This window comes from Hemitrygon akajei, chromosome 7 (genome assembly GCF_048418815.1).
Source record: "Hemitrygon akajei chromosome 7, sHemAka1.3, whole genome shotgun sequence".
NCBI classification, from domain to species: Eukaryota; Metazoa; Chordata; class Chondrichthyes; order Myliobatiformes; family Dasyatidae; genus Hemitrygon; species Hemitrygon akajei.
Window position 1 is genome coordinate 33,436,638 of NC_133130.1, and position 13,782 is coordinate 33,450,419.

Consider the following 13,782-nt stretch of genomic DNA (forward strand, 5'->3'; position numbering starts at 1 on the left):
TATAACAGGCATTGATCGTGTGCATAGTCAGACGCTTTTCCCCAGGGCTAAAATAGCTAACATGAGAGGGCACAGTGTTAAGGTGCTTGGAAGTAGGTACAGAGGAGATGTCAAGGGTAAGTTTTTTTAACAGAGTGGTGATGGGGGAGGGGGAGACTGCCAGCAACAGTGGTGGAAGCAGATACGATAGGGTCTTTTAGGAGACTCCTGGATAGGTACATGGAGCTTAGAAAAATAGAGTGCTATGGGTAACCCAAGGTAATTTCTAAAGTAAGGACATGTTTGGCACAGCATTGTGAGCTGAAGGGCCTGTATTATGCTGTAGGTTTTCTATGTTTCTATGTTAAGCAATATAGTGAATATTACAAAGAACTATGAGCCAAAAATTTAACTGATCTAAGCAGGTCAACTGGCAAAATACAAAAACAAAATCTAGAAAGTAAATTTTCCCACTTTTAGTTTCACTAGAGGCAAATTGAGAAACAGGTAGGCTTTCCAATGGTGAGTCGTTTAAAGAATATCCTGAAACGGCCAGGCTTCCCAGTCCTCTGGAAGCCTTGCTGCAGAAAGCAGGAAAGAAGGACAAAATCTAGCGAGCTGTTTGGAGAAACAGCAGCATTTCCCTCGGTCCCAGCAAACCCCATGCCAATCTCCCCAGTCTTTCAGCTTCCCACTCACCCATCACCAGAATCCAATGTGATGTATCTCTTCCTGCCTGCCCCATTCCCCCACACCCACTACTCTAAAACTGAGCAGCTCACAAAGGTGGCTCCCCATCATTTTTCTAAGGGAATACAAATTTTCAGCACAGGAATGAGCAGAGAACACTGACCCACTATACATCTTTGGGTATCTGACATTTCTGTGCGCTGCCAAGTACTGTTACTCTAGAGCCAAGAATATAAATCAGACAAACTTCTAAATATGCAAGAGGTAAACAACTGTGACAGACGAAAGGTATTTGTTGCCCTACCATATGAATTCTTAATGCACAGGTATAAAAAGAATAACTGGAATGCCTAATAGAGTGTTTACTTTTATTTCAGATACTTGTTCAAAGCCTTGGTTGGTCAGGCAGTGTAATGAAACATCGCACTGCTGTAAAGTTATATTCAGTAATGCAAAACATAGAAAAATATACTTTGCCTCGTGGCATTTCAGGAAAAGTCATTTGCACATGGGTAGCACAGGGGAAATAAACAGAAGCTGCAAAATTGTGCCGTCTCTTCATTTATTATTTTCATGTAAAATCTGGGGGCTTAATGAAGTCAAGACATGACATAGCTGCAAGCTCTTCTCTTTGATAAGTGCAGCAGTTCACTGAATTGAGCACTGCAGGGACAGAGGAACATGGCTCGATTTCCTCATCTTGCGTCTTCTCGCACCTATTCCCTCAGTGAAACTGATTGCAAATCATCCCTGCGGTGCATTAGTAGCGTAACAAGGTGGTATGTCAGTGTTGCACTAATGAGGTTAAAATCTGAAGCAGCATCTTCAGCACATTAATGCTCAAAGTAAGCACACATTTCAGAATCAAGTTAAGTATCACCGACATACGTTATGACATTTGTTGTCCTTGAGCAGCAATACACATGGTTAAATTAAATAAGTTGTGCAAAAATTAAAATAGATAAAAAGTAGTGAAATGGTGTCCATGGGTTCAATGGATGTACTACAGAAATAGGATGGCAGAGGAGAAGAAGCTGTTCCTGAATCATTGAGTGTGTGCCTTCAGGCTCATAACTTGAACCTTTAGTCTCAGGACAGATCATAACGAACCTCAGGTTTGCTGATGACATTGAGCTGCCAGGAAGTGAGGATGAATAGGCCTGCCTTCTGAACCATCTGGATGATACATCTATTAGATATGGCATGGAGATCAGTGTAGAGAAAACCAAGCTGATGAGAAACGGTGAGGAGCCGATCAGGACAAAAATACACTCAGTGGACAAGAACAAGAGACTATCAAGCAGTTCATGTATCTTGGCGCCTTCATCAACCAAGAAGAATCAAAGTCTGAAGTCCTTACAAGGACAGCCCAAATGACAGCAATGCTAGCTAAACTAAAACCTATTCAGAGAGACGATAACAAGGTTCTTAGTTCCAAGTTGAAATTCCTGCATGCACTTGTGATCTCCATCTTCTTGCATGCATGTGAATCATGGACTTTAACAGCAGAACTGCAAAAGAAGATCCAGGCTGTAGAAATGAGGTACTTCAGAAAGCCCTTTGGTAGCTCCAATATGGACTATGTCTCCAATGAAGAAGGACCATCACTCAGCACGTGAGACACTGAAGATCTACCATCCACAGTAAAGAAGTGGAAACTCAGATTATATGGTCACATAACAAAACCAAGTGGACTCTCAAAGACTGTTTTTCAGGGAATGGTGCAAGGGAAAAGCAAAAGGGGCATGCAGGGGAAGAAATGGACAGACAATGTTGCAGAGTGGACGGGAGAGAGCTTTGCCGCAACCCAGACACTTGCCTCTAACCGTGAGAGAATGGAAGCAACTGATGCAGCTCTCATCTGTACAGCACCCAGGCAGATTGCAGGATCCATAATTGTAACCTCCTTCAAAACAATTTAATGGTGTTCAGGAAATGGACAATACATGTGGACTAATTAGCAACTTACTGTTCAGTAATACAGTACTTCATTTCTTCATGTATCCGGCTTGGCTGCAGTGTGTAACTTACTGGCTAATTTGCTAACTGATATTATCTGATAAGGAAAGTAGTTTGATAATTGATATGACTAATATATAAGGAAAGGAATACAAATATTGATTATAGGAAATTTCATATGATGTACACACTTTCTTTTTTATTCTGTTTATGTATAATAATCTTAAACCACTGGGCAAGATGATGATGCATATACTGCAGGTGAACTTCAGATTCCAGTAGAATATCGATTACAATGAGGCAGACCTTTGGTGCCTGTATGGTTCCATCCAACAACATGCTTTCATATTAAAATAAGTGCTTTTTAAACTAACTAAAACACACACACACACACACACACACACACACACACACACACACACACACACACACACACACACACACACACACACACACACACACACACACACACACACCACCCCCCCCCCCCCCCCCGCCACACAGAAACGGGTCCTTCATAATTTTGTACATCTCTTTCAAATCTCCTCTCAATCTTCTACGTTCTAAAGAATTTACAGTCCTCATCTATTCAATCTTTCCATATAACTCAGGCCCACCATAACTTGTAACATCCTTGTAATTTTTTTCTGCACTCTTTCAACCTTGTTTACATCTCTCTGTAGGTAAGTGGCCAAAACTGCACACAGTACTCCAAATTAGACCTCACCAAAGTCTTATACAACTTCACCATAATATCCCAATCATATCATTAGATTCCAAAATGAAGAAAACATATTCACTTATACTGTTACCAAGATTACTTCAGTTTTTCTGTAAAACTCTGCCTGGAAGATTTCTCATCAAATCAGGTCACCTGTGTTTCAGTCCCTAATGCCACTAAATTATAGTCAGTTGACTGAATAGAGCTCTACAACCTCAGGGGTCTCTGCCTTAGAGGCAAGATAATTATAATTATGAGAAGTCTTAACATCAAATCAATACCTATTTCATTACACCAATTATTGTGTTCCTTTTCCTTTGTCACTATCACCATAACATGCCTTTTCAGCCTGGTGGACCAAGAGTCCAGATATAAAGGATACTGCAGCCATTGTACTCTGGCACGATAGAACATACATTCTCAAGTGATGATACATGTGAGTGAATATTGATAAAATATGCTTGCAATTTGATGCCGAAGCTAGAATTAAGTACTACATTTTCTTAACGTATCTTTTTTTAAAATGCCGTATTCTGAGCTATTTCAGAGTTGCACAAGTTATTATTACATGTGTGTAGTTTTCATTGTGCTGATCCCTGTCCTCTGTGTCAGAATGCCTTACTTTGAAGTTCCCAGACATCATCATGCTTTCCCAATCAATGACCAGCTGTCACTGTCAGTGAGGGAAGGTCAACTTTTCTGTTAACAAAACACAGATTTGGGGTGAATCTCTTTAATTTGTTACTTTCTAATCAGAAAACAGAAGATATGCTGTTTACACAAAGTTAAATGTGGATTCTGATCATGTGTATTTGTGTCTCTTTACATGCAGGTCCATATATCTTTGTGTTTGTATGGCACACTAATGGGAAGTGTTTCCTTCTTGGTCGTGGAAAATAAAACCAATGAGGATTATGTCAGGATGCTATGGGAATTTGGAAATATTACTGGCTCAGGAAGCTGGCAAAAGATCACATTGTCATTGCCTGAGGTGTCTGACAGGTATGTGTTCTGTTCCTCATCTGATAAAAACATCTGTTCAATTTCTTTATTGAGGAGCTGTCCATGGTGCTGCCCACTTTCATTTGTAGCGTTTCTGTGCATTAATTTTATATAATATAAATTTATGTAGGAAGATAATATAAGATGCAGAAGCAGAAATATCACTGATTGGCAGATACAGGCAACACATTGCCTCTGTCTGTTCCAGTTTCTTAAATTCTTCAACTCTAGTTACCTGCCTTTTTCCCATAATCCTTGCATCTCATAAATCAATCACAGTTTTAATTATACGCATTGACCTATACTCCACAAGTCCTTGGAGTAGGGAATTCCAGGGACTCATCTCTTCAAGAAAGAAAAATACTCATCTGGTTCTCAAATATACTACACCTTTTGTCTGTAACGTATTTTGAGATTCTGACCACAGGAAGGCATTCAGACAGCAAAACCCTCACAGTTCCCCTGGGTATCATATATGTGTCAATGCCTTCACCTGATATTCTAATAAACAACAGAGAATATAAACCTAATTGATTAAGTTTACCTCTTAAAACAATCCCCGCATACTTGGAATCAAGCTCAGGAAACCTTTCTGTGCTGCCTCTGATACAAATACGTCCTTCCTTCATTGAATACAAAAGAACAAGTGTTTCTCTTTACTTATTAAGCAAATCAAAGAAAGTTAAAATGCAAAATAATAATTGAAAATAAAGTTCAATGAATAAAAGTAATAACTCAATCAATGAAAAAATTACAAAAACTGGGAGACATAGAAATTTGGTTTATAATGTTAATTGGCATATGAGTGGTTTAGGTTATGTCACCTGTAGTTTAGATTTGCTGGCATTCAGCTTTTTAAATGGAATTAAGTCCCAGACTTTTGCACATGCACTAGGAAAAGTAGAAATTGGAGACCTGATGACAAATTTGAAGACCAAATCTCTCAATGGTAGTCTGTTCTTGTTTGTACTTGAGAAAAATGAATGCCAATGACAGGAAAGTCTCTCCATAAATGTCACCAGATCTTTATAGAGAAGTTTTGTGCTTGTCAGTGCAATCACTATCACTCTGCCTTCCCTGATAAACAAGCAGAGTCTGCCAATCAGGTACAACAGATTATGCTAAATCATGGCAAAGTCCAGTGCAGCTTCAGAGTTTCTCTTCATTTGGGACAGTGATGACAATGTGTCAGACTGACTCTATCAGACAAATGGCTAACCTATCAGCAGAATACAGCACGGACAGATGAGTCTGTATGCTTAGTATTGGTATGTTTTTTTTCCACTCTTCCTTCAACCAATAGTTGTATTGTGTGGAAACTTTTTGATTAAACATAAGAGACTGAGCCTCAATTTTCACAATGCCCAATGCCATTAAACAGTACTTTCCACCAGAAGTGATGGTAAGGTTACGGTTTCTCTTCCTGAAAATTATAAAACATGCCAAATGATAGCAATATATTTCACAGTTTGTTTTGTCTCCTTTGCTCTCTGGCATATTTGAGTATAATTATCTACTGCACATACTACTAGTTTCTAATGCTGCAGCTGATGTTCCGGGAGCTGGGGCTTAAACTTTGAAAAGTTAGCTTCCTCAACATCTTCAAATTTGAAGAAATTGGAATTGTTGAAAGTGAGACATTATGACAGTTGTAATATGATTGGCCAAAACTGTAAGTGGTCACCACTGTGAGTTCTCTTTATCCTACTTGAGAAACAATCCAAGAAGTTAAATTGAACCCATCATTTACCAGAAATGTTGCTGCATCTACAGTATCTAGGATTGCCATCATTTCCCCCATGTAACCCTTAGGCAGATCAAGACTCCCACAGAAGTGTCTCAATTCAGCAGGGAACTCCAGCTTCTTTGGTTTCCCTGGGAACTGATGGCCAGTTGACATTGGATGAAGGCACAGCTTCCTCATTTATTTTATGGAGCTCTGACACCAGAGATAAATTACAAATAATTTGCAATTTTTGTGCTAACAGAAATGCACAGTTTTTGTTTCTTTGTGCTGTGCTTTTCTTCTTTACAAAAGTAAATTTTAAAATATGTTTCAGTCAGATAACAATTTTTAATTGTTTTGCAAGTTTTTAACTGTCAGAGACATCTTAACAGCTTTAACGTTTTAGGGGCACAACTTATCTATCTAACAAATTCCTTCAATGGGTTAGATTTGTTGACTACAATTGAAAAGCCCCTTTACAGGTTTGATCTGTTCTCCAGGACCAAGTTGCCACTAGAAGTTTTGCTTCAGTTGGGTGGATAATGTAAATGTCTCTAATCATAGGAATTTGATCAAGATAGGAAACAAAGACAAGGGTGAACTTTTCCTCACCAAAGATTCATCATCACTCAAAATGTTTTTTAAAAATATTCAGCTCGTTTCGTTTCTTAAGTCCAATTTTCAGATAATTTAAGAAAGTAATTAATGATTCTTTTCACTCTAAAGTAGGATTTAGGTCTTCTATTTTGAGAATAATGCTTGCCCAACAGTCATTACAAAGTAGTTTTTTAACAAAAGATTTATCTCATTGCTTGAAGATTGATACTGAGGAGTAGCCATACAGCCCGGTGCTAAATTTATATAATATTGAGATTGGTTGCATGATAAATTAAAAACCTTTTGTCGAGGTGCATTTTAATATCACCAAATATACATGTTAGTCTTTCCCGAATGTTGTCTTGATATTGCCACCACACTCTGTTGTGGGGTCTGTTCTATTTACTGATGATATAATGAACTAAGAAGAAATTTACCAAGTACTTTGGAAACATCATTTGGGCTTAAAGGCTTCAATCATATTCTGCAAACATACACTACTATTTACTTTAATTTGCTTTTGTTTGTTCTTCCTATATATAATTATGTTTAATTGGCACAAATGTTTTAAACTGACTGAGAAATGTCATTTCAAGTATATACAGTATTTTGTTGTATTGAGAATACAATTATGCGTAACATGGTCATTTAGTGTGAGATTTAGTCATGGTATGAATTTACAACCAATTCAAATGTTCTTTTTTGTTTAGGCCATGATTTGTTTCCACTAATCAATGGAAATGATCCTGGATCTCACTGGAATTTAGAAGATTGAGGGGGGATCTTATTGAAAAGTATAAAAATCTAAAGGGATTGGACAGGCTAGATGCAGGAAGATTGTTTCCGATGTTGGGGAAGTCCAGAACGAGGGGTCACAGTTTAAGGATAAAGGGGAAGCCTTTTAGGACCGAGAAGAGGAAACACTTCTTCACACAGAGAGTGGTGAATCTGTGGAATTCTCTGCCACAGGAAACAGTTGAGGCCGGTTCATTGGCTATATTTAAGAGGAAGTTAGATATGGCCCTTGTGGCTAAAGGGATCGGGGGTATGGAGAGAAAGCAGGTACAGGGTTCTGAGTTGGATGATCAGCCATGATCATACTGAATGGCGGTGCAGGCTCGAAGGGCAGAATGGCCTACTCCTGCACCTATTTTCTATGTTTTCTATGTTTCTATAACAACATGCTAGGAATAATGCCAGATCTGCCCAAAAACTTTGTGCATTCTGGACCACTGATAAATGTTACTGAAATAGTTATTTATCTCAGAATAATTTTGAAAGCCAATTGTAAACTTAATCTCAGTGGTGGGTAAAGTTCCAGTAGTATAATCAGAAACAAAATCACAAGTTAATTGGACAATATCGAAAGATTAGGGAAAGCCAGCATGAGTTTGTAAATTGTGTCCCACTAGTCTGACAGAGTTTATTGATGAAGTAACAGAATAATCAATGAGGGAAATTGTAGTTGATATTTTTGAAAGTGGTGTATCAGCATGAAAACGCATTTAGCCAAAGATCAGGAAGCAGAGTAGTACTGAGTTATTCTGCTGCTACCCTCCAACTCTTTCTCCACTTCCTTTGACTGCATTGGTGCTGCCTCCTACGCTCATGCGGAACTTGTTAATATTTATCACCTTCACTATGAACTTCCAATCTGTCCTCGAATTCACTCAAACCATTTCCTACACCTCTCTTCCTTTTCTGGATCTCTCTGCCTGCATCTCAGGAGGTAATCTATCAACTGACAGTTGCTTTAAACCCATTAACTCTCAGGGAGTATCTTGTGAGAATTCCATCCCTTTCTTCTCAAGTTTCTCTGTCTCTGCCACATCCATTCTCAAATTGAGGCTTTCTACTTCCGGATATCTGAAATGTCCTCCTCCTTCAGGAAATGTGGCTTCCCCTGTACTGTGGTAAATGAAGCCTATTTCCACCATTTCCTGGACATCTGCTCTTACTCCCTTCCACCCAGAGATTACAAAGGGAGTTTCCTTAGTTCTCAGTTCTTACCCTATCAGACTTTGTATCCAGCACATCATCCATCAACATTTCCACCAGCTGTAACAGGTTCCTAATACCACTCTTCCCTTCCCCACACCTTTTTGGGTTCTGCAAGAACTACTCCCTCTAAATCCCCAGTTCACTCAATTCCAACCCACGCACACTTCTGCATGCCCTGACACTCCCCACTACCCTGAAACCTACACCCTCACCACCATCCAGGGACCCAAGCTGAGGTCACTAGAGGTGCAAGGAAGCAATGTGACAGGTGCCTGTTCTCTTACTTTGTAAGATCTAGAACTCCGGAACAAGCTCCTCAACGATGATGGTCTGTGGGCTTTGGTGAGGATCAAGCTTCAGTGAGAAGGACAAGTATTAGTAAGGCAATGTTCTCTTTTTTTTCCCTCTCTTTTTCATTCAAAGAGAGTGTGGAATGAGCTGCCAGCACAAGTGTTGCATGCGAGCTTGATCTCAATGTTTAAGCGGTTTAGATAGGTATGTGGATGGAAGGGTATGGGGGGGTCGGCGATGGTCCCAGTGCAGGCAGATGGGAGTAGGCAGTTTAAATAGTTCAGCATGGAATAGATGGGCCAAAGGGCCTGTTTCTGTGCTGTACTTCTCTATAACTCCATGAATCTAAAGTAGTGGTGTGCTCTTCAGCAGTATGTGGCATGTCAAGGACATATCGGATGCCTCTGGTAACTATACCTGTAGGACATGTGACCAGATGCAGCTCCTGCCAGACTGCACAGAAAAGTTGAAGTTGCAGTTGGACACAAAATGGAGTGACCAGAGTACAGAAACATAGCAGATAATTAACTTAGCAAAAGCACACACTGAAAGGAGGTGAGTGACCACTAGAAAGTTGTCCAGTAACAGCAGGCAAGAATGTCAGAAATGCCCTGTGCTCATTCCCATCTCAAAGAGGTATAGTATAGTGTATTGGATGTTGGGAGTAGGCCTTCTAGGGGCAACAGCAGCAGCCTATCTTTGAGACACAACAGAGGTTTATTTGTCGTAATGAAGGTCAAGAACAAGATGAGAAAAATGTCGTTTGAGTATTTTATTGTAAAGGTGATAAATAGTTGTTTCTATGGCCACAAATAAGATTTCAGGATCATACGTTGCCTCCCTGCTTCAAGGATCAAGAATCTCTCAAAGCAAATAGCTGACATTCTGAGAGGTTCAGATAGGTGGCATGGTAGCATAGAATGGGACACAATGCTTCACAGAATGTGGGTTCAATTCCTGCCACTCTCTGTAAGGAGTTTGGGTTTACTCCAGGTGCCCCCACATTCCAAAGACATGCAGGTATGTTATGTTAGGGCTGGAAGCATAATGACACTAGTGAACTGCCCCCAGCACAGCCCTTTATAGTGTTGGTCATTGAAACAAATGTTCCATTTCACTGTATGTTTTGATGTAATATGGCAAATGAAGCTAATCTTTACTAGCCAGTCATCATGGTATCTGTTGATACCAACGATAACAGTAGGGAAAAGGATAAGGTCCTGTAATGTGAGTCCAGAGAACTGAAGGGATAGTGCAGGAGGGTGAGGTTTATATTCCTGGATCACTAGGACCATTTCTAGGGAAGGTGGGACTTGTACAAGTAGGACAGACTGCATCTACACCAGAGCAGTAGCAACATGCTTTTGGGGAGATTGTACTGGTGCTGTCAGGGAAGTGTAAACTGAGTTGGCAGGGGAACGAGGCTCAGTTTAGATGTTCAGACGAGGAGGACAGTAACAGAAGAAAAATGTTTCATAAGTCCAGAAAGTAGTTCAGGTGGTAAACGTAAGAAAAAAGGAGAAAGCAGAGGGAAGAGGAGACACAGAAAGTGTAGGTGCTGGAATATGGAGCAACACACAAGTTGCAGGAGGAACGCAGCAGGTCAGATGACATCAGTTTAGGGAAATGAATACTCAACATTTTGGGTCGCAGAATGTTGGACCTTGGACTGAAGGTTAGAGGGAAGTAGTGGAGGAGGGGAAATCAGTGGAAGGAGATTATGGGTGAGAAATTACAGAGTTTAATCTGAATAAATAGTGCATTCTGGGAGAGCCAATAAAGCAAGGACATGCTGTAAAATATGAATAGTAAGGCCCTATGGAGTACTGAGGGACAGAGGGATCTTGTGTGTACACATCCAATGACACTAAGAAAATAGGGAAAGATAAATGGCACCTGGACACAACTTTCATGCAGACCTTAAGCAGATATTAAAATTCTGTTTTAAATCCCTTTGTGGCTTCATTCCTCCTCCTAGCCAATGTGCTCCTCCAATCCTTGCTTCTTGTATATGAGGGGTGATTGATATTTTCATGGCCTAAGGTAGAAGGAGTCAATTTTAGAAAACCTAGCACATTTATTTTTCAACACAGTCCCCTCCTACATTTACACACTTAGTCCAGCGGTCGTGGAGCATACGGATCTTGAACATCCAGAAAGTGTCCACAGATGGGTGATTGATAAGTTAATAACTCATCTCCTTCCACCTTAGGCTACGAACTTATCAATCAACCCTGATGAGTTATCTTCAAAGTTTCTGCATAATCACTCAAAAAGTTGAACTGCATTTGCATGTAAAGAGAGCTGTATAACTCATCTCCTTCTACTTTAGGCCATAAACTTATCAACCACCCCTCGTACTTTGCTTCATCGAAGGCCCTGCCTTCAGCTTCTTTGATCTATTTTAAATGCTGAAATTACTTCCTGCCTTGAAGTCCTCCTACTTGTTCTGTATCTCTAAGCATAATCTGTGAAATTCAATTCTCTGACCAAGCTTTTGATAGTCTCAGTATGTCAGGTTTCATTTACTAATCCTTGCCTAAAGATCCTTTGAGTATTTTACTGCATTAGGGGAACTATATAAAAGAAAAATGGAAAACATCAACTGCTAGAAATCTGATATAAATTTGAGCTCCTCTTGTTGTAGCAGAAAAGAGTTCACAACTCCTCAGAAGATCTGAGGAGTTCTAATGTGGTTTGGGAACCCACCTTCTGCGTCAGTTTATATGCTCCAAATCCTGACTTGTTCCTCTGCAATTTCTGAAAGAATTCATATTCATACTTCATAGGAAAACTACAGAGACATAAGAAACTTTTTCTTTGTCAGGAAAACTATGAAGGTCTGGTCTAGAGCATGGAAGGGGATATGTAATGCAAAAGAATGAAAAGAAAAATGCCAACATTGAAGCAAAATAGAAAAAGCACAGCAGTGAATAAGTGCAAAAAGACCAGAGCAAAATAGCTGAAAGAATATTAAAAGTTCTGTCCCAGCATTGTGGAGAGACACTTCAGTGTTCATCTAGTGGATCAGTGGCCTCACAGATCTGGAGACCTGACATCAGATGTTGTCTATGTGGAGTTTGCACATCTCCCTGTGATCACATAGGTTGCATTTGAGTGCTCTGGTTTGGTACCACATCCCAAAGATGTTCAGGTTTTTTGGTCAATTGGCCACAGTAAGTTATACACTAATGTGTAGGCCAATGGTAGAAACTTGGAGGAGTTGATGAAGTATAGAGAGAATGGGTTTAATGTAAGTAGGTCAACACATGCCCAGTGGTGCAAAGGCTTATTTCTGTGTTGTAACTCCCTGTGACTTACAACATCTATAAATGATAATCAGTGCATGTCCAGTGAATGAGAAGAACAATGCACAATTTAGCAAACCATAGAAGGAGGGAGGCAAAGTACCCTTCAACTGTCTGAACAAATTGTTACTGCAGCTGTATTTACCTTCTGCTACCCCATATGGAAAATAAAGAATAATGCTTACTTTATGCTGCACAGAACATCGCATATCATTTGTGAAAGAAGGCTCTAAGTCAAGGGTGTACAGCGCAGGCCCACGATCAAGCATACTTTCTTCAGCCAATGATTGGTGTGTCAAGGCCGACCTGGATGGGAAAGGCAATTTCCCGGATTAAATAGTTTTCACCACATTGCATCCAGATATAATCGTCTGGTCTGACACTAGTAGAGAAGTGGCTATTGGTGAACTCTCGGTCCCCTGGGCAGACAACATCAATGAAGCCCACGAGTGCAAGTTAACCAAGTATGCAGAATTAAGATCAGAGTGCAGAGACAGAGGGTGGAAGGTTTCATGCTATCCATTCGAAGTAGGGTGCCGTGACTTTATTGCGTTCACTTTCCAGAAGTGGCTGCATGACCTTGGCTTCACTAGAAGAGAGATCAAGTCAACCAGCAGGGCTGTAGCTGAGGCAGGATCATCATGGATGTGGACTAAGTACGTCCAGAGGGGCAGATAGTCGGACAGTGTATCCATCTTTTGTAAACTCTTCAGTAGTTGCATAGATACCTGAAGAGTAGACTATCTGTTGGATGGAAGCAACCAATAACTCTGATAGAGGCAGATGCCAAGTTGTTAAGCTCACCAGTGGGAGGTGGTGCTTTAGCACTGCTGGCCCACCTCCTCGAGGGAGTCTTGACCGTAAGCGGGCCGAAACTCCTGAGGACAGGTGGCAGATCAACTGATGATCCCACTGATGACATCACAGGACAGTTAACATCTTAGTCCATGTGTATTTTCAATTCCTTAGAAGCCTCCAGCTTTTATTCATTGCATCTTGCTTCTCTTCACCTTACATGCACTTAAATAGCTGTTATACAGGTGGGCATCAGTATCAATGAAAGAGCTTTGCTTTCTACATGGAAACATAAATCATTTGGTAAACACACCCTGTGTTTACTGAAAAGTCACTATTGAAACCTTTGATTATTCTTCAACAGTATAAGCTAAGGACAAAACAGGAGAGGCTAACAATATCTAGGAAAACATGGGTGTAAGCTGTGTTTGAAGTGACCTTGTATGCAACATGTAAAAATATTTGCTTCTCTCTTTCACTGGTTGGTTCTACCAGCAGAAAGTTTATCTAGCTTTGCAAATACATAAATTTAGCATATTATGTACAGCATCTGTTGATAGAAACAATTCTTGAATGACCTCCAGCATCTACCTTCAAAACTAAAAGAGCTACTCCTAATACACGAGGAGATAATCACATTAAAGAAAAATTAATTGAGTGCAGTGATCAACCTCCACAGCTGGCTTATGTATAAATTTAGATGTAAATAAGAC

The 13,782-nt window shown here is 40.0% G+C and overlaps 1 protein-coding gene across 1 annotated transcript in view; it reads left to right on the forward strand.

The window, feature by feature from the left end:
• LOC140730332 (ALK tyrosine kinase receptor-like) overlaps positions 1 to 13,782 on the forward strand; it is a 1,251,709-nt gene that overhangs the window by 917,104 nt on the left and 320,823 nt on the right. The window contains exon 9 of the mRNA XM_073050601.1: positions 4,182 to 4,351. Coding sequence (XP_072906702.1) covers positions 4,182 to 4,351 — 170 coding nt within the window. The remainder of the gene's footprint in view (positions 1 to 4,181; positions 4,352 to 13,782) is intronic.